Source organism: Sparus aurata, chromosome 21 (assembly GCF_900880675.1).
Source record: "Sparus aurata chromosome 21, fSpaAur1.1, whole genome shotgun sequence".
Taxonomy (NCBI): Eukaryota; Metazoa; Chordata; class Actinopteri; order Spariformes; family Sparidae; genus Sparus; species Sparus aurata.
Genome location: NC_044207.1, coordinates 12,437,409 through 12,465,380, shown reverse-complemented (window position 1 = coordinate 12,465,380; position 27,972 = coordinate 12,437,409). Strand labels below are relative to the sequence as shown.

Below are 27,972 nucleotides of genomic sequence, written 5' to 3'. Positions count from 1 at the left end.
TGTGGAAACTGGCTTACTCCATTCATAAAACGAGTGCATAACAAAAACACCAATCAACAATCACCACTCTGACTCCCACAACATCTGAATCTTGTTGCAGTGAAGCCATCATGATTACTATTCAAATTGAAACCAAAACCCCTGTAACATTTGGACATAGTGGAATTAGCTTCAATTTGACTACTGTTAAATAATTGTAATTTCCGAAAGAGATGGTGGTACAAGGTTCAAGGTGGATCAAGTTAAGCAGACTAGGTTACCTCTAGGTTTTAATAATATTTCTGCCTTACCATAACTTCATCAGTTTCAGCAAACTCCATCTCTAGATCAGTTGAATCATCCAGTCCACGCATGTTCTTCTGACCAGCTAAACTATTGTTACATGAACTCTGCGGAAGCTCTGTTGTCTCATAGGATGATAGCCTCTGCAACAAAGGTTTGGCTACACCGTAGCTGGCCGAGGCTCCGTCCAAAACCACAATCATTCACTCCGCTAGTGTCCGATTTTCCACAGCTCTAGTTCGTATTGAGCTTTTTTTCTCACAGAGACCATTGACATCAACAGGGAGGATAAACCGTCTGAGCAGCAACAGCCAAATCCCTCTTAGCGTCTAACTCTGTGAGGTCAGAGCAGACCAGAATGGGACCTAATCTCACTCCAGGGAGAGGACTGCGTCTAAAATTAACCCACGTTAAAAACATAACACTGGCTGTCCACTGTGGCCTCCCCACTGGAAAGCAACGTGTGTGGTGGAGGAGTAGCTCTGACACCCCAACAACTGTAAAAAGAGTGGTAATTAAGTCTCGTAAAAATGTTTTTTTTTTTAAATGAACCCTGCAAGATCGCACAAGCTGGAATAGCACGATGTAGGCTGTGTGGTACCTTCTTCATGCTACAGTTTCACAGAAAATCCAGAGGTTCCAACAACGTTTTATTTCAGAGGTTGGCCACATCCACCTCCCCCAAGAGGACAGACCACATATCACTCAGCACAAGCCATCATGTTAGGGCTGGTCAACATTACAATATCATATTGTCATAATGAAATGAGAGATTTTATATATATATATAGATATATAGATATATAGATAGATAGATAGATAGATAGATAGATAGAGATAGAGAGAGAGAGAGAGAGAGAGAGAGAGAGAGAGAGAGAGAGAGAGATCTATCTCTCTATCTCTATCTTCTTATGGCCTTTTTTTTTTCTTCTTCCAAACAGATGTTTATGTCATGAGTACTTGCACACAGAAAGAAAATATTGCACAGCGTGAAAGCAACAAAATTTCCCTAGGAAGAAGGCTTTTTTCCCCACAGCAAATATAGGCATCACACAGTGATTTGGGATGTGTGAATGTGAATGCTCCCTGCACAGACAGACAGCAGTATGTGTGTGATTTACTGACTGTTATATCCATCTGATCTGTCCTCAAATCAAGCAAACTGCATTGATAAAAACAATAAATTTACGTGTTACAACTTGGGAGCTGATCTACTACTGCCTCAATCGGATAATTTGTTTGTTCCCTGCTGTTTCAACCTATTAAAAACGACATTACTGAGCAGACTGCAGCCCCAGGACAGAAAGCTGAGATGACTCGGTGAACGCAACCTCTCTCTACCTGTCAGTGAGCTGTTCAGTGCTGCAGTGTGACTCTGAAAGCTGGCACTGTTATTCTACCAGTCCCTGCCCTGCTTGTCTGCAGTAAGTTTAATTTTTATGTGATACTATACCAGTGTCTCAAAATCACATATTGGAGCATGCTTTTGCAAATTGGCATCACTGTCGGTGTGAATAGTTTTAAAATGACATACTCACAGGCGACTTTTTTGCATATTTGAGGCCTTGTTCTTCATTTTCTTTAATACTTGTTTAGTTAAAAACTTCAAAATATCATAATAATATTATATGGCCATACTGGTCAGTTGTAGTGACTGGCTATTATCTAGGCTCGCATGTCCTAACTCAACTGATCATAAGACAAGTTCCGGATCAAGGTTCTTCAGATACACATTTATCTTGGGGAAAATCTAGCCCCTTTTACACAACCTGTTCAGGGCGTTATGGTACAAAGGTACACAAGGTACAAAGACAGAATGGTGGTGTTTTTCAACCTCTGAGCCGGCCGTAGTAAGAGACCTGAAACATATCTGTGTAAAAAGCTTTGGTCGGCAAGCAGCCAGGATGGGACAGGGGTGTGACATTTTGATTATGCGTTGTGTGTGACGTACAAGAAAGAGATTTAAATAAGCAGAGGATGAGATCAACAGCCATGTCATGGGCAGAGTAAATGATTGTTGTTACCATGTGAGGCCATTGTTCTGCCCATATGAATACACCACACTAGACGCAGGGTTATGCCTCTTTTGCTTATGAAACCTCTGCGTGCTGTGTAAAAAAATCATGCGCCGAGTTGGCGTTATGCTACTGCTGTTTCCTTTAGTGTAAAAAGTCAAAGTTGGAAACAGCAGCGTTGAAGCAATGTCTTCTGTATCCAATTTTGCATTATATGTAAAAGCAGTAAATAAAGTAAAATTACAAATAAATTAAACATGTCGTAATGACGAGCCATCATTCCAGCTCTCTCTCCCCAGGCTGTAAAAAGGGCTCTTGAAATCATCTCTACTTCTGACTGATAGTTTAATGTTGGAAAAAATGTATCATGGTTGGTAAGATAAGGAATTTCCATGGGCTCCGTCCATACCCTTGTAAATCCCCCTGCTCTCCTCTATAGGTGCTCACTTCAGAGGAAACTATAGTTTGCACATATCCTGGTCCAGAGGCTCCTTGATGACTCATAGGTAAAATGGAGGTCACAACTCCTGGAAGTGGAAGAATGGTGTGGGGAGGAAAATGCCGCACTCTTCTTCAGCTCACTGCCTTGCAAAACTTGTTTGCACTGTAGCTGTGTTTGCCCAATGCGGTATGAGGACAGCATGAGGACACCCTAAAGGGCCTATTTTACTGCGCAACAATGCAAGGAAATCCATGAAAGGCCGATCAGATAAGGGGGAAATAAATCAGCTAGTAGACCTACAAGGTCTGCGTTATAATTTGAGATCAAACAAAGGAGCTACATCCAAAGAAATGGAGCACACACTCATTTGCAGGATTGGTTTCACCTTTTGTTTCTCCAAAAGAGAAACAGTTCCTTGAGTTGCTCTTTCACCTGGATGGCCCTCATCATATCTTTGCAGCTCGAATGTACTGCCTTGTCAAGGCAATGACGCCACGCCGAGACTCCAGTCTTATTAGCTTCAAAGACGAGTGAAGCAGAAATTGTAAGCAAATGTTTCCACTCCAAGTACAATGCATACAGTTTTTGATGGATGGAGGGAACTTGTTCTTGTCAGTGTGGCTCTGCTAGCTGCTCTGTGAAATGAATGAAAGAATGATGAACATGCAGCTAAAACCTTTCCGCCAAATGTTTTGTTCCAAATTACAAAAAAAAAATGAAAGTTGCTCAATTCATTGGATGAAAAAACATAGGGAGTGTTCATCACAACAAAATAAAAACAATTACATCTATAGCAATAACTGATATACTGTTAAGATGTGTTTTTAATCAAACCAAAGACGGTATACTTATAAAGGTAGGGAAGCTGTTACCTACACATGTTGAAGCTGTTAAAGAGCTCTTCTGGTGGCTAAGACATGAAAGGAAACTGTGAGGTAAAAGCAAACATTAGGTCTGGGCCTCAAGTATAAGCAGGTTAACTTGCTCTTTAAGCCTGAAAGCTCCCAGTCCAAAAACAAGTGCTCCATTCAGACAATAGGACAATGGAAAAGTTGAGGGCACCATCCTGGCTCACGCTTAAAAAGCCAAGCTCTTGCCATTTCTGCATGAGGCCTATCTCAGCCTAAAACCTGACACCCAGCCGTCTTAACCCTGCAGCTGGCTGCACAGAGTGTTGGCCACGGCCCGGCGCTCTGCTGCGACCAGAAATAGCACCACAGGCTAACAAATGCAGATCCTACAAATGCAGCCTTCACACAAGCTTTAGACATATCCCATGCCAAGTCAAACTCTGGGTAATGTCTTGCACTTCAGGTCAATGTTCATGGTCATTTCTCAGCCGGACAAACAGTGGCTTTATTGTATGTCCAGAAATTGACGCTGCCGTGTCACAGAGGAGAACGAGCGACAACACCTGTTGCTCTGCTGAGTTGATCTGTTCCACTCCATATACAAACACCATGGCGATGTTAAAGTTAAGCTGGCTTGGTTCACCTCAGCTAAAGATAGGTTCATCTTTTAATTGTGAAATCATTACTTACAGATGGCATTGCCTAGGCCCCAATAAGAATACACAAAATGCATTACAATTTAATTTAAGAATACGACACAGGTGTGGGTTTGTGTCATTATGTTAAAGTCCCCCTCCAGTAAAATAAAATACTTTTCTTCTTGTTCCTACAGTTGTATGTTTGAGCTTCACTGTATAGAATGATGTATGCGCAGAATTTGACACCAGAAGGGGGCTTTAAAGTCACTGCTTGAGGTGTAAATTTTCTTGGTGCTCACTGATTATAAAAGGTGGGCCTATGAACATGACTTGTGACATCACAAACCGTTTGGAAGCCAATATTGGTCCGATATCAAACTTACACAAGTTTGATGTGGAAACTTGAGGCCTTCAGTGCGCATACACGGAGACTCGACTCCACAGCGAAGTAGGAGACATCCTTTATTTCAAGATAATTATGATAATTATAGTAGTTTTGTCTTTCCGCAACAACAATTTTGGAGACATTAGAGATTTTTTTGTGTTTTGGAAATCTTTAACAAACATAATACTCACACTCTATGGTTACAAGTGTTACGAGATTGTCACAATATTAGTTATGCGATAGTATTATTGTTATTAGTTACAATGACCCTTAAAGGAATGAAAATATATATTATTTTGGTTGAAGAAACATTTTATTATAGTAGTAAGTAATAATGTCCCATATTTTAGTATTAACTTGATATATTCATATTTTTTAATAACACTTATACAGTGGAATTCAATACTGTGGATAAGCAAATGTACTCAGTACCATACAATCAGTCTTTACTACACACACTTTAAACAAAAACCCATCTGCGGACAGAGTTTAGACTATACATGCTACATGTCATATTTGTCTATTCAGTGAACGTTACACATTTGCATCTGTCCCTTAATAAAAGTAATATCTCAGTTTTAACAATTATTATAATTCTAAGCCACATTATTGACAGAAAGTCTACTGTTGTTGTTGTTAGGTTTTGAAAGGTTTGTTCAATTTGCGTTAAACTGACCTGATAAAGGCGTATCGGCAGAAATGTCTGGTAAATAAGGCATGTAGTTTTTTTTTTTTACTGGAAAGCAAATGTTATTATCACTGATGTTATTTCAGATCCAGTTGCCTCATCTTAACATACATTACACAGGTAGAATATTCTTGACATTCATTGTGAGGTCGACCGTTATCAGCCAGTCCTGGTGGTAAAATAATTTAACTTTACGTCACCAGCCTCGGCTTAATGATCTGCTTCATTATAAACCTTACTAATACTGTGATGGGATCCCAAACAAAGGATGACTTCATCCCTACATGTCCTCATACTCAAGGAGGACACAGCTGGCTTGGTCTACACCTGTCTTGCCAGTAGCACACTGTCTTCAGACTTGATTTAATATGGGCTACTGTGACAATCTAAATTGTATAAACCTACAGTAAAAAAACATTGTTCATCTGACCAGGACTGAGTAAGGGGTCAATCTGGCAAAAAACAAAACAAAACAATATTACAAGGATTATAATACAGCCAGACAAGAAATCACCTCTAAATCTCTTTATTTAAAATACTGAAACACATCACAAGCTCATCCACCACGCTGCTATCTATAACTCATGTTGCACTATTTACAGTTTGTCACCCAAGGAAGAGTCATGTGAAATAATTTGACTTGTCAGCATAGCCACCTAGTTGGCTACATCAACAGCTGTTTGTCCACAGAGTTTGGATCTGCAAGTTTACAATCGAGTTTGGAAACAGAAGTCAGAGGATATTAAAGGGGAATTCTGGTATTTTTTAAATCAGGGTCTTATATTTACATGTTTTGGTGTGTAAATGATTAAGACTTGCCAAAAGTTTTGGAATCGGTCTAGTAGATCTCCTCAGCTGGCTGCCATGATATGACATATATGGCTGCAGCTTGTCCTGAGGTGCAACTCCGAGCAATGTAACATCCAATAAAAATGCTTTTTTTTTTTGACAGGCTTTTGTTGTCGTCTCTGACAACATGACTGACACAATTCCTACAGAGACTGACCTTGTTGTTAAATAATACTATCTTACTCTGAAATCAAGTAAGCTGAGTTGTTACAGCCATTACCTGATCATTAATCTCTGTAGGAACTGTTGCCATAATGTTCTCAGACACTATCTATCAACCTGAAAGTTTCAAAAACAAGCACTTTTAGTAGACTAACTCTGGACTTGCCCCTAAGGATCACACCTCAGCCATTACAGCCACCCAGCTGAGGTGATCCACTGGACCTATTCTAAAACTTTTGCCAAGTATGAATCGTTTACACATTAAAACATGTAAACATAGAGCCCAGGTTTAAAATAAAAATGGAATTTCACTTGAAATATCGCAATCTCAGTATGTGCGTAAAATGTATTTTCATGTTTAGGCTGGTTCGTTAAAAGGCATCACTGACATAACAACCGGTCAACACCACCTGTTGCCTCAGTGATCACTCTCAGTCTGCACCAGCCCCACAACAAACATTTAAACTTCTCACGAGTGTTAACTTTATTATCGGCTGGAACCATTTTCCCTCCCAGTACTCCCTGTAAAGACGACTCAGTGTGTGTGAGTCATCTGACTGGTTTTGACACTAACATGAAGACGGTCTTTGGGGGATACTGCTATAGCAATGCTCGATTAATCACTGAGAACGTGATCAGATAAAGATGTCCACGAGTTCCTCACCTTGGACGATAGCCCTGTCAGAAAAAAATGGATTGCAGGTGTGACGTCACTCAAGTGAAACCACATTAGTCAGTGAGTCATGACGGTTCTTGGAGAATAATGAGAGTGTAATGCCCACGTTCACCTCATACTCGATTTTCTTAACGTTTAAAAACGTGCAGCTACATGTTGGAGGAGATATTTTGGGAGCTGTGTTGAGTTGCTGGTGTCATGTTTTAAGTTCATCCGGTCTATTACGTGTCTACAAAAAAAAAAAAAAACTTTATGTCAAGTAAACCAGTGAACACTTGCTCTTTAGGAGATATAGTACACAGTCTGCACGTTTCCACGCTACGGATACACATGTTAAAACCAAAGGGGGCAGCGCTACTAATGTGTGAACAGAGGGAATGCACTGTTTATTTTCCAGAAGCAGTGCAGGTTAACTTGACGTCAGGCTACAGACCTGTGAGTTAACGTTTAACAGAGATTATTTGACTTCACCTACAGCAACACTGGCGTTCTCACTTTCTGCAGCAACGGCGGTCACATTACTTCAACACAACAGCACCGCTTTAAAACTTGGATATTTCAGGATAAGTTACTTTGGATAATTGTTTCCCAGGCCTCAATCCATGGATAATTCCCAGACAACCCTTTGGGATCCAGCAGAGGCCCTTAATTTAGATAAAGTTCAACACTTCACACTCGCCCCGACTCAATTTTAGCTGAATCAAAGTGTCCGCTAACTTATAATTGAACCTTTGAGGCAAGTTTGCGCACTTTTCGCAACAGTTGTCAACTTTTCCTACCTGCACGGAATCGGCGGCCATCTTGGTTTTCGCCTTTGAATCAAATCCTACGGGGAGAGAGGAGGGGAGGTGGAACTCCAAAAACAAGCCTTGTTTTAAGTTTCCCTCTCTGGCGACAAAAAGAAGTGATTATTTGGACCAAATCGTCGGTCATCTCGGGTACACGGGGCTTCCCATGTCGTCTTCACACTTCATTTACGCGGTCACACCGTCCTAGAGGGGTCCTGGGGGGGTGGACTGGTGCTCATAAATAAGAAAGCTAGAGCATAAATCTGTCCCAGTGTAGCTGGAGAAAGAGGCGGTGGTTACAGTGGGAGAGTCCGCCCAGAGGAGCTGCTGCGCCGCGAGGCTGCTCCCAGCCCGGACAGTTAACACACACGTGATCCAAAACTTCACACAGGCTGGCCCTACCTCATGCTAGTGCCCTGAAATCATCACAATGACAAATTACACCGATCTGATATTTCTAGCAGTTAATTAGGGCAACAATATGTTAGAGATTTAAATGCAGACAAAGGGAATCCCAGACGAGGAACGATAACTTAAATATGTGCCATTTAATCATAGTACCTCTATTAAAACTTCTCTGTTACAAGTGAAAGTCCTGCCACAGGCTAAATTGTACTTTTCTTCAGTGCAGTATTAAAAGTAAAAGTATTGATCATCCTGAATGGCTCCAGCTGTGACAGACAGAGCAGCAAGCAGAGCTTCCTTTATGAAGTAAAAACTACTCCATTACAGGTCAGATTTTGAATAACTTACATATTATCAGCAAAATATACTTACAAATACTCCGAATGACCCCTTCCAAAATGCCATATATTTTCATAAATATTATATTGTTTGATTATTATTTTTGATACATTGATATGTAGGAAGATATCTGGTCAGGGTGGATTTAACTTGAGTTTATTCAACAATATGATTGATTTATAAAATACCCGAAAGTACACTTGAGTAAAAGCAAAAATATTGTGTCAAAATATTACTTTGGTAAAAGTGAAATCCATACAAATAGTACTTTGGTAAAAGTGAAATCCATACAAATAGTACTTAAGTCTTAAAGTATCTATGTATCTATCTATGAATGTACCTAAGTATTAAAAGTAATTTTCTGACAAAAAATGTACTTATGGCTCAAAAGTACAAGAAAAAAAAACACGTATTTAGATTAACCTGTGTGTTGACCGATTATTTGATCCAATATTCAGCATTTTTCTGATTATCAGAATAAGTGTCTAAAAGATCTTATGCCAAATAAAATGTTCTTATTTAAAAATCTGCTACTATGGCAAGGTAACTTTACTAAAGTCTCAAATAAATATAGTGGAGTGAAAGCACAATATTTCCCTTCAAAATATAGTGGAGTAAATAAGTGTAAAGTAGCAGTACCTTTAAAATTGTACTGAGTACATGTGCTTAGCTATGGTCCATCACTGTATAACAGTGCATTATATGCAACTGAAGATTATTTTCAATGTCGATTTATCTGTTGACTATTTTCTCGGCTAATGAATTAGTTGTTTGGTCTGTAAAATGTAAGAAAATGTTGCAAAATGTCGATCAGTGGTTCACAAAGCCCAGGATGAGGTCCTCAGAATGTTTAGTTTCATCTGTGACTCAGAGATATTCAATTTAATGCCATAGAAAAGTAAAGAGAACAGTAAATACTTAGATTTAAGAAGCTAAAATCTGAGAAGTTTGACTCTTTTTTCCTTAAAAAAGACTCAAATCATTCAATAATCAGATAATTTGGTGATTAATTCAAATATGCACTGTCTAAGTATTTGCCTCCTGTCCAGCACTGGCTGCTGCCAGCTGTAGCTCCCATCAGCTAGTTAGCTCAGTTAGCCATTCGTCTAGTGGTTTGAACTGGGACCTTGGAGCACCAGGGGAGTATAGATGTCACCAGAAGACTGTCAACAGTTTATCGATTATCAAACTATAATTCAAATCATAAGGGTCGTGCAGATGCTGTACAACAGAGCTGCAGTGTCAACAAAAGCTGCTAAATAAGAGTCACAGTTTATTTTTGAGTTTCCAAGTCAGATAGATCAGGAGGAGCTGCTGTGAAGAAACCACAGGACAAACACTGAACACTTCTCCACTGGGGCCCAGTGCATGACATGTCACACCTCAGTGAGAAGAGTTACTGCTGCCTTACATAACCCACAGGGACACCGTCATCACCGACCATGTCTGGGAGACTGAGCACTCTCTGTGCTTATGGCGTAGTGTCACAGATATTTATTGGTGTGTACAATGATGCTGCTTTCTCATTCATAAACCGAGTCTTGTCCACATAATAAAAATGGCAAAGGCCTTGTTGGGTGGACATATGAATTATGTGCTCCTGTTAGCAAAAGTCTAGTCTTTTTGTTTCTGTCTCCACAGCAACGCTCTCCTGAGGCTGACCAAGGACAGGTGCTTCAGACAGGACGTGATGGTTTCGTCTTTTATGTGGGGATCAATAACATAATATCCACAACCTACACCTAATGGGTGAGGTGTTTGGTGTTGGGAGAAAAATAATGGGGATGATGTCATGCTGTCTCTGCACCAGGTGGTTCATCAATGTCTGTTATTATCTGCCTTTATTAGAAACATACACATCTGTCTGGCTTTCTCCAGGACTTTTCTTATTGAATCAACACTCTACCGGCCTGTGATTGTTTTATTACCCATGATAAACATGATGATTAATACTCAGGTTGTAAAATCAGAGAAATCCTGATGCATGATGTTCTCTTTTTGGGAGTTTTAGGGTCATCCTGGAGGGGTCTGGGACCCTGACCATCAGTGGTCTGATGTTACATCAAATAGACATTTCCAACATACGTATGTAATACTTTATCATATTTATTTTTGATGAATAAACTCATTTCAATTGTGTGACTGAATAAACTACATGAACAAAGTGACCTTAAAGGACAACACAATTTCATACTGTTTTTTTTTGTTTTGTTTATAGTTGGCGGACCCTGCCACCTTTCTAACAGTGTTCTGGAGACCTACTTTGCCACTGGGAACTGCTTGTTTATTCACTTATGGAAAATATAAATATTTCTGAGTTTGTATTATTATCTCATTAATACCGTAAATATTAAATCTTGAGTTTGAATTTTTTCTCCAAATCTACATAGTGCCCATTTAAATGGCAGCTATCCCCTCTGCCTAACTGAAAAAATTCAGAGCAGGAATATCTTAATATTTGTCATTTGCAAACTTGAACTGCTGGACACAAGATGTCTGCTATCACGCTGAAAAGTTTTTTCTAGGTTTAAGTGCCGTGGAGGTTTTAAGTTCCACATCACACTTGTGTAAGTTGCAGTTTGGACCTCGACTGCCTCTAAAGTCACAGTGATTTCACAAGATCACACTGTTGAATACACGTGTTAAACTTTCCCCCTTCAGCAGATGGATGTGAAAACAGCCTCCTAGTGTCAAACTCAGCACATACACCAATCTGCACAGTGAAGCTCAAACGTCAAAGAGAAGCAAAACAAGTTGCTTCAAAAAGGTGCAGATTAGTTGAATTAGACTTGTATTTTACCGTTTTAAAATGCACAGCAAAAGAATCACTTGAAGGTCCACTCAGAAGATTTGACATAAAGCCTCGTGAAGTTGGAATGACCGGGGAACAACTTTGGCAGTTTACCGGTTCATAACATCCAGCCCTCAGGGATCAGAGGTAATTAGCAACAACATCGCAGGTATTGAATTTGAAACTTGATCTAAAGAACAATGGTAGCAACATATTGGATACATAATCTTGCAAAGACAAACTCCTTTCCCTCCTTCTCTTTTTAAAAGCTGACAAAGGTGTTAAGATGTTCAGTTTGTGGTGTCTATAGTTTTCTGTAACACCAGCCTCATAAAACCCTCAGAGAGTTTAACAATAATCCTAAACCTAAATGCTTCTGATCAGACAAAACACAGCCTGTGTCTGCGGCTCCATAAGAGACACCCTCCATGTTTATCTGGGTCAGAGGGCCAAACCAGGAAGCTGTAACTGCAGAATGATCTGCGATTAATGGAGATGAGTCCGATAGCCGATGACAGTCCAGGGATTATCTCAGAGCAGGGATGAGTAGTAACACTGAGTAGCAGCACTGGCTAGTATAAACTTTCACTGGCCTCTGGTGAGCCCTCTCACTGCACACAACCGTGTTCTCTATATGTCTTTAGTGGCAAGATGGTGAATAATGTTGTGTGTGTGTTTATATGTGTGTGTGTGTGTATGACATATTACAGCCTTCTGTGCCTTTATAATAAAATGTAATTAAATTGTATGTCAGAGACAAATTTAACTCACTGCAATCACTATATGAAATGCAGAAAAAATACTCCAGAAGGATGTGGAAGAAATGTGAAAATGGATTAACACACACATAAAGAGTCAGAGGCAGGAGCAGACCTGGCAGCTCTTTATCTCCCTCTGCAGGATACTAGCCCTGAAATAATCCAGCTTTCATTTTCAGAGCAGCGGCTTAATCTGTCTTTACCACTCCCTGCTCTGTTGTACCTGTTGAAGGGAATGATGACATTTGTACTAAATTAAGAAACAGACGTGCATCTTTGGTAGTTTTTAAAAACGTTGGGTATATTTTTTTTGGCAATCAAAAAGATGAAAACAGCCATGGCAGCCATGTTGTTTTTATGTTCCATCTGACAAAACTGCAACACAACAAGGAGAGCTGGGTGTAGAGAAGGCACACAAACTACAGTATGTCCCCAGATGAAAATCAATAGCTACTCATCTGTGTATTTACTAATTTTTGGGCATTGTGATGTGACAGCACATCCAGGAGAAGCAATGAGTTTTCACCCTCACACGAATACACCCTTCTTGATAAAACCAAGGTGGATCAGATGAGAGGGCAACATGAAACTTCTCCAACTGTTGGTTAGCAATTTATGAAGGGTAGAGAAGAAATTTAATTAGCCAATAAAAGGCTATTAAAACCACAATAAACCCAACCTTCAAGAAAATGAGAGAAAGGAACTACACAAGCAAATTAGCAAAGTTGTTACCAGCCTCGCCGCCATCTTTCATGTGGACAAACAGCAGGGTTTCATAGAACAGGTTGACATTTTGGGAAATTGCCTAAAAGACTGATAGCACTCTATTATCAGTCTGTTAAATATAATGCTGTAGCTGGTTAGCTTAGCATACGGACTAGAAACCAGGGCAAATTAGCAAGACTGGCCATGTCCAAAGTAACAAAATTCTCCTGCAAATACCTCACTTAAAGATCACCAATTATCATAGTTGTTTAATTTCTACAAAGTTAAGTTAAAACAAATGAAGAAACAATAAAAGGACAAGTTTGCAGTGCTCATATTTTAAAACTTCACCAAAAATATAACAGTTTTAACGTTATAGTGTCTGTTTTGTTACACGGCATATTTATCATGCTAATCAGCTAGCCCAGCTGTGCTAGCAGTAAGACCATCAAACAGACTAGCTGTCTAGCTGCATGGCTAACTGAGCTAACTAGCTAATGGCGCCACAACTGACAGCAGATAGCGGTTACTTTAGTGAAATACCACCCCCTATTTGTGGATGGATTCAACACCTTTAAGGTGAAAGTAATAGGCTAGTGGTTTCCCACCGTCTGCAGTCTTCGTGCTATGCTAAGCTAAGCAACTGATGGGTGTAGCCTTGTATTTAAAAGTTTGACATAAGAGTGGTATTGATCTTTTCACCCAAATCCTGGCAAGAAATCAAATTAACTTGTTTCCCAAAATGTCGGAATCTTCCTTTAAGTAGCAGATTAACGTATTAGTGAACACCCATGTTATAGTGAACATGAAAAAAAATAAAAATATAGAATTCAGACTAATAAGTGAAATGAAAGAGTTGAAAGAAATGTACAAACATGATAAAAATGCACGGACTGCAACTTTAAAACAGTATAAATTGATTTTATACTGTATCAACAGACTGAAAAAGTAGTAAATATTTACATCCAGCAGCATCTTCACCTTCATGTTCTGGCACAATAATCATGTGTAAATTCTTCCTTCATAACTGAGGGGAAGCATCTGGGCAAAGCTGCATGTTAACAACACATCACGTACAGTATAAAACATACACACTTGCCCCGGTAAATAGTCCATGGTCACAGGATTTTTATTTCGTACAAACCTCAAAAGTTCTCATTCAAGTCTGATAATACAGCACAGTAGTCAGTTTCTTACACTTAAAATCTTTTTAAGTTAGTAGTAGTGGTGAGGCATGTGGATGTTGTTTCGCTGTGGAAAATGTCTTTACATACAAAAAGACAACCATAGTAAAGAGTTAAAATACAATCAAACACAACCAAACAGTACAGAGCCAATGAAAATGTCCGGATTAGAGTACAGCGAAGCCAATCAGGAGCCGTGGTCCGACCAGCTGTTGGACAGGCTGTCTCCGCTCCGGACATGTGCCGGCAGAGGCCTGACCTTTGAAATGGAAGTGAAAGGGAGTGGAGGCACGGGCGCTGCTGGGAACACAACCTGCTGACGAAACACGACCTCCTTGTCCAGTTGGCTGGCACGGACGTGAATAACAGAGCAGCCGCCAGTCTGATCGCTGCGTCACAGGCTGATTGTTCTGAAGCTCTACTTTATGTTCTCAATCGCACGTACAAACCTGCCTCACAGACGCCAGAAGTCTTTCAGTCTTACTTCTCTGTTTTTTTTTTTTTAATCTCGGCCTGGATCAAGTGTCCTCTCCACATGTGTTCTACGATGTCTCTTTAGTTTTTGGGGTAGATTTTCTCGTAGAAGAAGTTTTGTGCCAGCAGGTAAAGCTCCCCGTCCTTTTCTCTGACAGCATGTGCCCTGACAAACTGGAACTGCTCCAGTGCAAACTCATAGAACTCGTTCTCCATCTTCCAGATGGCCGACTGCTGCAGTTTGGCGATAGACTCTTTTGTGGGCGGCTTTTTCTCACTTGTCTTCCTCAGGTGGGATTTCTTCCCTGCGATGAAAGAAGAGGAGAATTAAAGAGGGCCGGGAACATGAACTCAGTGATTCAGCTTTTATATCCACATGTGAACCATTATGTTAAATGTCAATGAAGGCATTACTACAGTTTTATTTTTGTAGCGGTAGTTTTTTATATTTGTAGTAGTCATTCCCTTTTGTTACTGCCTTTAAAAAAAAATAATTGGACCCAATAATAAGTTACTTAAAACAAACTCCTCTCATGTCATGACTCAGTATGAGCCTTAAACAGTAATTCATTCTAATAAGCAAGTTTTCCTCATATCAAATGCAGGATCAGCAACATGTGTCTGTTGTCGTAAAAGGGGATTCTGACATGCAAAGTCTATCATTTTAAAAATCACTCCGGCATTAGCACTGGGGGTTATTTTGAGTGACTACATTTTGGCAGTCCTTAGTAACTTCCCTTAGTCTTGTCACCACCATGAGGTTACATGACAATCAGTGGAGACACCAAGAAGTTACAGCAGCCCGGGAATAGCCTCAACACCATACCCCGTCCAAAACAAACAAATCAAATAAGATGTAACATGTTAATTACTACGCTTTAGAGGTGCTGCTGGGCAGATTTTGTTACGAAAGATCAGATATCTGAGAGATTTTCTCGATTTGATTTGGATTTTTTTTTTCACACGGAATTTCGTTTCCCTGTGGCAGAAGCTTCTTGTTCATGACATATCCAAACCAAACCAACCAAAGAGGTAGTAAATGCCATCTCAACAACCAAGTGTGCTTAAAACAGTATAAGAAGAGCTACACAATCAGTGCGTTTACCGGAGAGATGCAATACCAGAAAACATCTCTCTCACCACTTGAGTGACTCGTCTCACATGTTCAAATGTCAACAGAGGGGAGACTGTAAAAGTAAAAATTGTAAAAAATATGTTCCAAAGTATCCTTGGGTGACCCACCCAAGTAAAGTCTATGTGTGGGAAACACTGAAAGGTGTCCCATAAAAGGAGTTGGATATCTTTGATCGTAAAATCTGCCATCGTATGGATCATTGGCATATTCAGACATTAATATCTCTGGATTCTTGTGGGTTTTTAGCACAGTGGCTGTTCTCCCCTCTGTAGCCTTTATGCTAAGCCAAGCTAATGAGTAGCTGGCTGTAGCTTCATATTTATCATACAAACACGACAATGGTATCAATCCTCTCATTTAGCCATCAAAAAGACTGCAAACAAGTACATTTTCCAAATCTTCAGAAATGATTACTGTGGAAAAGTGGCACAGCTCTCATCCCGCCTCTTGTTTTCTGCATTTCTCTTAAGGACAGTCTTTAATTTTGCTAATTAAACGACAAAGACGTCTCTAAAAGCTCCTGCAAGACTGCCAGTCAGCAAAAACATGACAGCTGAGACGGCAGTCAGTCTTCAAATTCATTACCTGCATACCTGATTAGCTTGAGCACTTGGCTTTGTCTGCTGCTGAAAAATGATGAACATCATACTTTCATTTACATCGCTGTTTGATTTCATTCTTCTGTGCGCTCCATTATTCACTCTGGCTGCACTCATTGTAACTAATCTGTAACTACATCGGCAGGAGGTATGAGTGCATATTGATCACGACTGAATTCTCATGGGAACACTTCAAACAGCTAATATGCAACCACGGCGCGCGCGCACACACACACACACACACACACACACACACACACACACACACACACACACACACACACACACACACACACACACACACACACACACACACACACACTCTGAGCATTTCAATGTGTCTTAGCCATTTAGTTTGACTTTCAGTGGCGAGGAAACAAAGGTAACGGTACCTGTTTTGTACAGCTCAGTGGCTCCTTTGAAGAAGCGTGGCAGCGCGGCCTCCAACATCATGACAAAGTCCTCCAGCTCCTCCGTTACTCCGACCAGCATGTACTCGTTCACCAGGTTGTATTTTGCCTGCTCCAGAGCCCACTGGCTGCCCACGTTCCTGCACACACACCATGTTGAATGCATGTGGTTAGTTTTCTATTATTCTGCTAAAACAGTGTCAGTTCTGCTGGATGCACAACGATCACAAACATCTGCAAAACAGCAGAAATGGAGAGGAGGAAGACTGTGATGAAAGAGAAGCAGAGGAGAGCTGAAGGGTACAAAGAAAGTGACAGGAGAAATGATGACGTGAGATATGAACAGAGGACCGGCGAGAAAGCCAAGAAGAAAAGGGGGAAAAAATGAAGTCAGTGGCAGGTGTCATGGTCAGGAAATTAGATGATAACGGAGGAAGTAAATTGTTTAAACCTATAAAGTAACTTTTTGGCAAAGCCTCCTTAAACAATGCATTAGGGGATTGGCAGCACCTTCACCCTTTTGTCTGCAGTATTTATTTAATGTTTCCAAGGTGCTCTCCACTATAATATACTGCTGGTGCACCTCAGCAAACTTAATCCTGAAAGACCCTCAGTCTATAACCTGCTTCAGGAGGGTAGGTGGCTAAAAGATGGAGGGCAGAATCAAGGAGAGACTGAGGAGGGACGAGTGAGGGCAGAGAGGGAGAGAGATTGATACAGATCATCATGTAGAGAGATCAAGGCTGAGGGAGCTATCAGAGACCTTGAGAGCGGTGGTGTAGCAGAGTTGATGGAACAGGGCTGTGAGGTTTAACGTGGTGCATTATGAAACAAAACTGCATCGCTCCTAAATTATTTCAACTGCCTGAGATGAGGACAGGATAATGCTGTCGATATTCTGTTTACTTTATTTTCTAACAAATCCCTTTGAAAAGCCCAAAATCAACAAAGCGGCAGCCGGTCTCTCAATAATAAACCCCCGGCCCAATCAACTTTAAGACGTTGGCCTTAAAAAAACATCACAGAGATAAAGCTGCACTTCCAGTAACGGCCAAAAAGGATTCTTAAACAGCTGGGCACTGTAGTTTTTACCAAACATGACTAAAACATAAGTAAGAAGTGCATTTGTAGGGGACTATTTTTAGTTGTGGATTAACACACATTTGGCGAAGTAGTGAGTTTTTGATGCCCCAGAATCGTTTGTGTAGGATTGACTGATAAACCACAGCATCCACGTTCATTATGATGAAGGAACAGTCACTTGGGCGATGTTCAGACTGCCGACCCAATTCTTTTGACATATCTACATTGTACCCCAGTTGATTTTAGGATGTCTGGACAGCAAGAAAAACCTTTTTTGCAAATTGGATCTAAACCCAATTAGGAGGTGGGTTGAAATGCGATTCAAATCAGTTTTCTACAGCATCTTAGTCTAGACTCTCATATCGGATTTCAACGTGTCTTTGTGCAATGTCAAATCCAGATAGACGGAAGTACAGCAGGGCGGCTGAGCAGCACCCAGGCTGCGACTAGCAGAGCAGTATGGAAGACTACACAGAGAACAACAGTCTGTGGAGTCACGCTGAAAAAAAAAAAAAAAATCGCTTTGTGACCTGACAGTGTGTTTGATTGGAGAGCGACATGATTGATCATGCTTCAGAGTTGGAAAGCTGCGTCACCAGCGTACATAGTTACTGACTACTGACGCCTACATCGTTACCATAGCAACCCGTCCAGATATGTTGGTGATGTCTGGGAACAGAACATCCGATCTGATCACTTGCAAATAATTGTCCAAACACCCTGCATTTCAGATCTGATGTGGGATACAAATCGGACTCGCCTGCTGTCTGAACACGGCCGTAATCGCATCGGCTTAAATCTCATCGGCTTGGCTCACTGATGTATTTTAGGTTGGTTTTTTTGGACAACAATGGCTCCTCTATAGCACAGAGGAATGACATTAATCAGTGTTGAACAAAAAGGATTGCGCAGTGGCCTGGGGTAAGCAAAACATCCCTGTATATCAGGCTTAGGCTATACAGACAATAATTGTCAGTGGGATCAATTCATTGTATGTTTGGACCTTTTCATGAGATATGCTGATGATAAGAAAAATCCAGATTATCACCACCCTTACGAACAAACACACAGAAAGGTCAAAACATTACTAAAGAATAGCTAAATCAAGCTTTCCTCCTCTCATTTCAGATCAGTGCAAGAAATGATTATTTGAGACTCAGTGCTGTCTGAACAGGAGACAGTGTCAGGTGTTTGAATACCTACCAGCACTCAGAGTAATGACCACAGAAAAAGGGAATCTGAAGCCAGAGCTTCTCAGGGGCACAGTCTGAGCCGCCGGCTGATACACATTCATCAAACGTCTGCAACACAAACACAAAGCATGAGCAATTCTGAAGAAAGCAAAATCTATTACATTATCATGGATTTCAGTCAGTCTTAAAACAATAGTCAGGTGCCCATTGAAACAGGTTTCGCCTAATGTAATCATTCTTCCTGGTCATTAATCTTCAAGCGCCTGTAGCTGCTTAAAAAGAGATGAGGGACAAAAATCCAGTCCTCGTTTCCCTCGACAGTGTATTCAGACATCTTCCAAAGTTAGTTGTGAGATTTTTTTGTGTTGCTATTCCACCACTACAGCTCACGAAGACACTACCATCCAGGGAAACACAACGTATAAAAAATGCTGTAACTTTGGAAGATACTTGATTTGACCGACAGACTAAAGCCTCATATTAAAGGATCCCCATCCACTTCAGTTGTTTAGCAGGATGCTGCAACGCTGTTTTGCTGTGAAGCTCCAGAAAAAAATCTTGTTGTCTATGAAACCTAACTTTCCATTGTAATGCAGGTAAGTAGACTGAATGTTCATTTCTGGGTGAACTTACTCTTTAATTTAGGATTAACTTAATTAAGATTTTGTCCATCACTTCCATTTAAATTACATTAAGAAGGGATCATTGAACAGTCAGTGTGAAAAGAGGTGATTCTGCTCACAGGGGCACCTGACTACTGTTTTTAGACAGACTTATTACATTGTGAACTTATCATTTATACAAAAAGAATGACAGTATTCATTGACGTTAACCTTCTTGTCTCCTTGTTTCCTGCGTCTCAAGCCGGGCCGGTAGTCGTCCCCGAAACGCAAGAAGTAATAATAGGACACCAGCCTTTCAATGGGGTCGCGGATCACATTTATGTAGATAGGCTTCCTCTTCACCCCAAACCTAAGAGACATGACAGTCATTGAATTTGAATTTCAAATAAAGCTCAATAATCTCAATATTATGCTTTCTTTGCTGAAACATACTGAAGTTCAGCAGCGTTACTTTGTGCTACAGTCACTCCGTTACGCTACGCTGTGTATGTGAGAAGCTCTTTCTGACCACAAGGGGGAGTCACCTGCACAAAGCCGCAGCAGGGTGAGTAAGCTGTGAAGTTGACACAAGAAGCAGACACAACTGCAATGCAACATATTTACTTGGTGAAGTCAAGGAAGGAGACGTGTCCGTGGTAGAAAGCCGGCTTCATTTCCCTCCACTCGGTCACATTCTTTACAAACCGCACCTGAAACAAATAGTGATGACAGTGTTTACAAAAAAGTAATCACTTCTTAGAGAACACAGGAACAGGCCTCAACATTACAGAAGTCATTATAGTCAAGTCATGTTAAACTTGTTCTCAGCCATCGCTCTGACCTGGTCCTGTATGGACATGACCGGGTTGTTCTTGGTGGTGTTGATGTGCAGGACGTGGTAGTGGTTCTTCCCGCACAGGTCGTAGGCGATGTTGGTGAAGGAGGTGCTAGCCGTCTTGGGCACCCGGTTGTAGATGATGACTATGTCGTCTTCGTTGTCGGACAACGACGACGCCGACGAGTCCCGCTCCCGCAGACCGTCCTGCGTGTGCCGCTGCTCGATCTCTCGTACCTCATGTCTGGCGATGGCTCGTTCTGGAGGGGAAAACAGGGAGTTAGATACAGGAACTGCAGAATGGGAAAGTGAACAAAATTGTCCTTCAGCGAGTTCATTATACAAACTCCAACAAGCTCCAGGGGTGCTGCTCTGGAACCTGACCTCTAACCGCTCTGTAGGCAGAATACGTGACGAGAAAACTTTGAATAAAAATGGCTAAAAAGTATATACAACATATGCATACTTAAAAGGCAGGAAGAGGGAAAATACAAGTTAAAATCTTGAGTTTACACTTCCAAATCTTTGCTTACATACTGGTCCGTGTGACATGTTTTCACATGTCTCCCAACTTTGCTCAAACAGCACTCAGATTCTGCATATTTGTCAGCTCTGCGTCAAATTTAGAGCTGATCCATTTAATAAGAACTACTCCCTAAAGACATGATTTTGTCCTTGTCAGAGGTACCGCTGCCGAGTGTCACACTTAACCGTGACTTCATTAAAAATGGATTTCAATTTCATTTGAACACCGTCTCTTTTGGAGAGCAGATAGCGAAAACTCCTTTCTCGCTTCACACCACAGATCAAGAATAATGTCAAACGGGAATATTAGTTAATCAGTTTTGAGAGCAGCCTATTTCACGCTGCGGTACTACCCCTCTTGTTCACTAATCAGATTCGACTCCAATATCAGTACCTTTACTTATTTAACCACATAGTGTCTGTCTGCACTCGTTTCAGATCAAATAAATGTACTGTCATGTGGCCAAGTACATCTTTGTGTGCTTCAGACAGACCCTCAGTAAGTGTAAAAAGATTTATTCGACCTAGTTTCCTCGTTATCCGAGAAAAGCGTCATGTATCGAGGGTGAGAGGGTGAAGAGCATGAGGTGACAGGCTAAGGGTCAGAGGTCGGTAGTTAGACGGTAAGGCTACAGTCACTTGATCGCTAACTGGATGTTTACAGGACATCAATAAACTATAAATAAGGAGGGCAGAGGTTGGAGAGGGGGGTATCTCAATCCAAACACTGCATGAAGTCGCAGAAAAGCTAGACCTCGGTGCCTCTGTGTGAATAGATTTAACACAAAGACGCCCGGGCCTTTGTTGCCCTCTGGCTTTTCTTCGTCTGAATTCACCTCAGATTGACTGGTGTTGACAATGGCTCCGAGTGCTCTGCAGGAAGGATGGAGCGAGAAGAAGAAGGGTGTTTGTGTGTGAGCAGGGGAGGCAGCACAACACTGGAGCACCTAATACCCGTGGGAGCACTCAGTGGAGCCAGCGGGCTCCTAAAGCCCTGCCTAAAGCCCTGCCTGGCTGCTGAGACACTGTTACAGCCTGGGCTGGACTGGCCCGGCTTGAGAGGCTGGCATCTGGCACCGGAGGCCAATTAAGATGTCATCTGTGAGTCCGTCGGCCTCTCCTTCATCTGCGCGAACGCACGTGGGCACAACACACACACACACAAATACTTTCACTGCCCCCTCTCTTACACCCTCCTGAGCAGCTGTTAATGTTCCACTCATCAAAGCTGGATCTGGTTACGGAGCCGAACCGCTTCTGCACGCTCGCAACTGCTGCTCCGGGCTGATGGGGTGGAGACGTGCCAGGTGGCTATAATGGCTGCAGGCTGTCAGCATGCACAACAACTGTAATGGAGACATTCATTCACGCGTCCATCCAAAGCATGCATTAGCCAACAACAACAGCAATAACAGTTGCTATGTTGGAACTTGATCGCCGGGGCTCAAATGTCCTTTTAGGATTATTTTTATGGCGGTGTGCAGTGACGGCAGACAGAGAGAGAGACCGTGACATTCAAAAAATAGTCAGAGTGTGCCCCTGTGACAATGCAAGTCATAAATACGAGTTGCCTTTAGTCTGACGCGTCACACCAGGTGTTTGGAAGAATTTAAAGATTACTTTAGAGTATGAAAGGCCCTGAAAACATATTTTTTCTTACAGAGTGATGAGGTCTTACAGGAACACAAATAGCTTTCTTTCTTCAAACGTAGGTTGTGTTTGATTCATTTCTGTTTTTTGTGTTTTTATCTGTGGTGCTCTTGCTGCTTTCAGTTGGGAAAAGGTGTCGTCATGTTGCTCCCCTGAAGTTTGTAATACCTGAATTGTTCTAAGTATTTTCATATTATGAATCAGTCAAATACTGAAATATCGATACATTTCGATTCTGATTGTTTCACGTTTTAATGCTCATTTTTTTGCGGTAAAAAAGACAACAGGTGTGCTGCAAGTAGCCCCGCCTCCTCCAGAAGTAAATTAACTCAACTGTTCTCAACACACAGCACAAGAGCCTTGTTATATTCATACGTACATTTTATGCCTTCGATGACGTGTCAATTTTCGCGATGTTACCAGAGTAAGACGTTCCAGTATCTTGACAACAGTAACATGTCTCTCAATGTAACAAACCCACAGAAAAATATCACCCGACTCTGCGGTTGCTTTCTAGCATCTTTCAGCTTAGTGGTGCTTTAGTTTACTGGCCTGCAACTTTTAATGTTCTCGTTCGCTCTTTTGGCTCTCGTCAGTGCCGTTTTGAGCAGCAACAGCAGCAGCATGCAGCTTTCACTCCGCAAAGACTGAAATAAACCCGCTGTGTGCCAACTACTGAACACTAACAGCAGAGGGACAAAGTTAGTGATTACCTGGTGAACATCGGAGAGCATGGAGAGAGTTGGTGGGGACCAAAAGAAAGCCTCAAGACGGTCGATATTGAACTGACAGTCGCCTGATGGATAGAAATACGACTACAACATGAATGGTAATGTTGCTCCGTATCTGCTGGATTTGTAAACAACGGTTTGCCAACACTTTAGTAGTACTGACTTAAAGGTTGTAAACGTTAATTCAGAGTGTGTTGCTGTGCCTTAAGTGAAAAAAAAACATTTTGAAAATCCCATGTTTACACAGGCTTTAATGGTGAAAGGAATATGTGCTAATCCCTCACTGTCCTCTAGGGGTGTGCCCGGGTTTGGAAAGATTCGCCTCCAAGATTGCACCCTCACGGTACAGTACAGTGAATTCGATTTTACTTTCCACTGCTGTGGGCAACACAATAAAAAACAACAGCAACGTGTCTTTTTTCTCAGAGACAGTGTCCCCGTTACCCGGGAAAATCTGCAGACCTCGCTGTCGACGGTTTTCACAGGAATCACTTTCCATTGAAGAAATACAATGGAAACTGTTGACAGTGAAGTCTGTGGATAATCCATGGCGATGTGGACATTGTTTCTAAAAGAGATCTTGCTGTAGAGTAATTCGATTATATTCCTTTAACGCTGCAAGCGCCACGAATTCAATTCCTTACATCTCTGTTGTGCTTGCTGAACGCTCGAGGCAGGATATCTCATACACAAGACGAACAACTTAGACAAAGGCTGCAGACGTGTGACAAATGGAAGGATAAACCAACATGAAGTGTTTTGGGTGTTGGTCCACCTCGAGCTTGCAGAGCAGCTTCAACGCACCTTGGCATTGATTCGATTAGTCTGTGAAACTGATTAGAGGAATGGACACCATTCTTCCAAAAGATATTGAAGTGAAGTGTTTTTCCTTAATGTGATTAATTGGGTTGAGATCTGGAGACTGCGAAAGCCATAGCACTCATCAAACCCATACCGTGTTCACAAGGTGGCCATTTTAAAAGATTTGAAGACATGGTACAGATTTTTTTTCAGATTCCCTACACCGATACGTTGTCTAACCTGGTATAACACCTCAGTTTCCCGCCCTGACGTCAGAAGAAAATGGCCGCCATGTGAATAGGGTCTTTTCAATGAGCCCTCTACCTTCAAATGCCTCGTTTGTCTTGCTTCTCACTCATTTAGGTTTGTCACCAGTCTGTCGCTACATGGCTAGATACCATTAGAGGCGAGTGAAAATGGAACATTTTTAATTGAGTCACTTGACACTTTCACCAGTTGTTACAGACTAAATTTGTGTTCTTGTCCATATTTCCAACTGCTGACATCTCCATGGCCTGACAGGAGAACACGCATCATCATGTAAGCCTCCTTTTTGCTCTGCTGTGGCGTGAACACACACATTCAAGCTTTCTGTGTAGCTCGAGCTTGCAGGGAAGGCTGCCAGTTCCTCGGCTATTTTATTCTCCGGGGGAGGTGAAGGAGAGTGAGAAAAGACTGGGGACTACTGTGTCCCCAACTACAACGTCCTGAACTATGCGAAGGGGCCCAGAAACCACTTGTTAAAGACATGGTGTTTTGTGGCAAATTTCCAACAACCAACAAGGAGGCGAAGCGGGCACGGACAAGGCTTCTTAGGCTTTGTAGTAGACGCCCTATTCATTGCGAGACTGAATACACTTGGCACAAACCTCCATATCAGAGGGCGCCACACACACACACACACACACACACACACACACACACACACACACACACACACACACACAAATTTAAGCTTAGCGCTCCCTTCTGAGGTCACTTAATTAGAGAACAAAAGCCTGAATTACTATGGCCACACAGCGGGCCTGCTTTCATTCCACATTTCCGTCAGTTTCCTCCCCTCAAGCCGTCTCTGTGCATTAAAAGCTAATTATGAACCGTGAAGCCAACACGGGTCTTAAACATTGTGACAACTACAAGCCTATTACTCCGAGTTTCATTCAAAGTGAGAGACAGGAGGAAGACAGAGCGCTGGTAGTTGAACATATTTACTGAAGCAATTTCGCGGCTGATTAGACGCAAGCATTTGAAATCATCATTCATATTCGCCGCCAGATCTGCAAAATGTGACAGGCCGTCATGTATTATTGCCATCGCGTCAGATCTGATAGGATAATAAAAGTGGAGGAGAGAAGATGATCCTTTCTCCAAGCAGCTCGTAAATCCATCATCGCGCCGATCCCAGCCAGTCAGAGCTCTCTCTCACTCTGCCTCCGTCTGCTTCCCCTGAGAGGGTTAGGCCCTCGAACCGAAGCCTTGGGCTAGGTGGGTAATAGAGATTGGCTATCAGCGGCAGACTGAGGTGTACGGCTTGTATGGTTCTGCTTGGATGCAACTGGATTGCAAAATCAATGAAGGATGACAGGGAGGAGATCTAGGCTGCTGCTGTATAAAAATCGAGTTAGTCGGCTGCCGCTGGTGCCGTTTCTACCTCCACCCTCTACATAGACTTGGATGCACGCTGCTGTTTCGCTGTGCCAGGTTTAGAGGGGACAGTTATGTCACCACTGCAGCACTCACAAACATTTGAATAAACTGTGCACTTCCGAATTCCTAATTATTCTAATTCAGTCTTCAAATCCTTTTAGCAGAGAGTGGATTATCAGTGGAAACAGAAGCTGATGGGGAGATTGGGGAGCGAGCGAACAGAGCCGGAACATGCATTACCATTGTTATTCAAGTTATGACAAGGAATATGAAGCATGGTGTGAGAGGAGCTTTTCAAAGCCGCTGGCAGCTGCAGAGAACTGGTAAAAAAAATAAAAAAAAAGAAACAAAAAAAAAAGAGACGGATAAACGAGAGCGCTTTCATTAAGAGAACGTGAAGGTGTTCTGTGCATTCAAAACGCCTTCAGAGCTTTCAAATGAGCTCAGTGTGACGGCAGGAACAGAGACAAACACAACCACGCACACAGAGACAGAATACTTCTTTTAAACTTTTAACTAGACACCAGCACTTTTATGCTGCACGCAGTATTTCATAGATTATCCCATTAACACTTGTTTTGGAGAAAGATAAGAAGGAAACACATTTGAGTCAAAGTGCAATTGTTTCGGTGGGCTTTTTTAGAAGGGGGGGGGGGGGGGGGGGGGGGTTGCCGAAGCTGAGGCGTTTTTCCCCCACTGGCTTTGGCACACAAGTGCGACATTGACGCTCGATGAAGGGTCTCATTCACTGCTCTGTCCTCCACAGTACAGCTGGGGGAGTTGAGGCAGAGAGATGAAGAGGCAAGGACAAGGACCGGGTTAGATGGAGACCGAACAAATTCAGGGTCAGACAATCGATTGACAATTGACAGAACGACTACAGCTTATAACAGCCAGGGCAGGACCGGAGTATCCTGTTAGGGAGCCTGGGGTAACAGTTTGCTGATGGGCTCCTGTTGATCCCCCACCCCTGGTCATCTCTACATTGTGCACACACCCCATTGCCTCAAGTTTCCATCAAGTACAGTGCACACAGCCAACTATACATGAGACCTGGAGACAATCCAGTACAATGCTGAGTATCACCTTACCACATGTGCTTCAGTTAGCTCTAACCAATAGTTGTTATATTGTCAATGGCTCTCATGATTATAAAAAATGTGTTGCTTGTGGTAACAAACCCACAGAATTGGCACCTGAAGGATCTTAGCTTCTTTTTGCACATTGTTTGGATTTTAATAGATCACAACTTTTAGGGTTTTTTTGTTCACTTAGACAGGGCGATGGGGTTGGGCGATGTCTACCGAACTGGAATATGATGATGTCCGCAGTAAAAAAAACATCTTGATGGACGATGACATTGTTTTTGTTGTCTTTGTTGGTGCCAGTGGTTGGGTAATGTGTTTCATTAATGGCTCATCAGCATACCACTGCCATCACTGCCGTTTCCCACTGTCAGTCTGACAGCAACTTCACCCAGAAGACAAAACGTTCTCTGGTCTTTTCATCTTAGATCCACATGTCTATAACTTAGCTTTGTTCAGCCTTCGAACCTTGAAACAATGGTAGCTGGCTAGCTATACTGAGGAAGCAAAGCCATGAAAACACGAATAACAATGGCACACTAACAAAAAAGAAACGCTGCTGCTGCAAATGTAACTGAGGACCTTGGGTTCATCAAACTGGTGCAGAGTTAATAAGAAAATAAAACGTTATTAAATGGACTGTATTAATATAGGGCCGCTCTTGTTTTATAAAGTGCTTTACATCACAAGTAAACCTTCATACGCTGACGGCAGAAGCTCAAGCTACCATAAGAGGCGCCACCTGCTCATCTGGAGTGATAACCTTTTATATGCACTCACACACACCGACCCGCTGACAACCCATCTACCTCCTGAGCCTGCACTGAGCAGCATCAAACCTCTTTTTATTTTCTCTCCTACATGTCAGAAAACACCAACAACTCCAGCCTCCAATTTGGCAACTCTGAGGGGACAAACTGCTTTTTGTGTTCTCTGGAAGGTGGACTTAAATCACGAGGGGTCAGTAGTCAGTGACAACTGATCGACAATGAACAATGGCAGCCTGAGCCTACTGGACACTACCTGCCTCACCTTTTAACTACAGACAAGAGTTGGTGACTAAACTAACCGTTTAGTAGCTTAAAGACCATTCTTTTTTTTTTTCTTTTAAACTGAGCTAAAAGGGGAGTCAAAGTTGAACATAAATTTGCCATGTGGTTAGAAACATGACGATAATGTTGCCGTCTGTTTGCTGGATGTGTTAAAAAGCAGCTGTTTGCTAACACTTGCTACATCCCAACATA

The 27,972-nt window shown here is 41.8% G+C and overlaps 2 protein-coding genes across 3 annotated transcripts in view; both read right to left on the bottom strand.

The window, feature by feature from the left end:
• The window catches only part of pkn2a (protein kinase N2a), a 30,330-nt gene extending 22,246 nt beyond the window's left edge, over positions 1–8,084 (bottom strand). The window contains exon 1 of one of the 2 annotated variants that reach the window (XM_030403785.1): positions 7,768–8,084. In XM_030403785.1, the coding sequence (XP_030259645.1) occupies positions 7,768–7,788 (21 nt within the window). In that variant the 5' untranslated portion in view covers positions 7,789–8,084. Of the gene's footprint in view, positions 1–290; positions 518–7,767 lie in introns of those variants that run through there. The other variant, XM_030403784.1, reaches the window with a different exon arrangement.
• A 4,265-nt stretch (positions 8,085–12,349) lies between these two features.
• Positions 12,350–27,972, bottom strand: part of hs2st1a (heparan sulfate 2-O-sulfotransferase 1a) — a 28,368-nt gene continuing 12,745 nt past the window's right edge. The window contains exons 3-8 of the mRNA XM_030403803.1: positions 20,296–20,549; positions 20,079–20,164; positions 19,686–19,824; positions 18,863–18,960; positions 16,559–16,716; positions 12,350–14,737 (exon numbers count right to left, since the gene is read on the bottom strand). Coding sequence (XP_030259663.1) covers positions 14,514–14,737; positions 16,559–16,716; positions 18,863–18,960; positions 19,686–19,824; positions 20,079–20,164; positions 20,296–20,549 — 959 coding nt within the window. The 3' untranslated portion in view covers positions 12,350–14,513. The remainder of the gene's footprint in view (positions 14,738–16,558; positions 16,717–18,862; positions 18,961–19,685; positions 19,825–20,078; positions 20,165–20,295; positions 20,550–27,972) is intronic.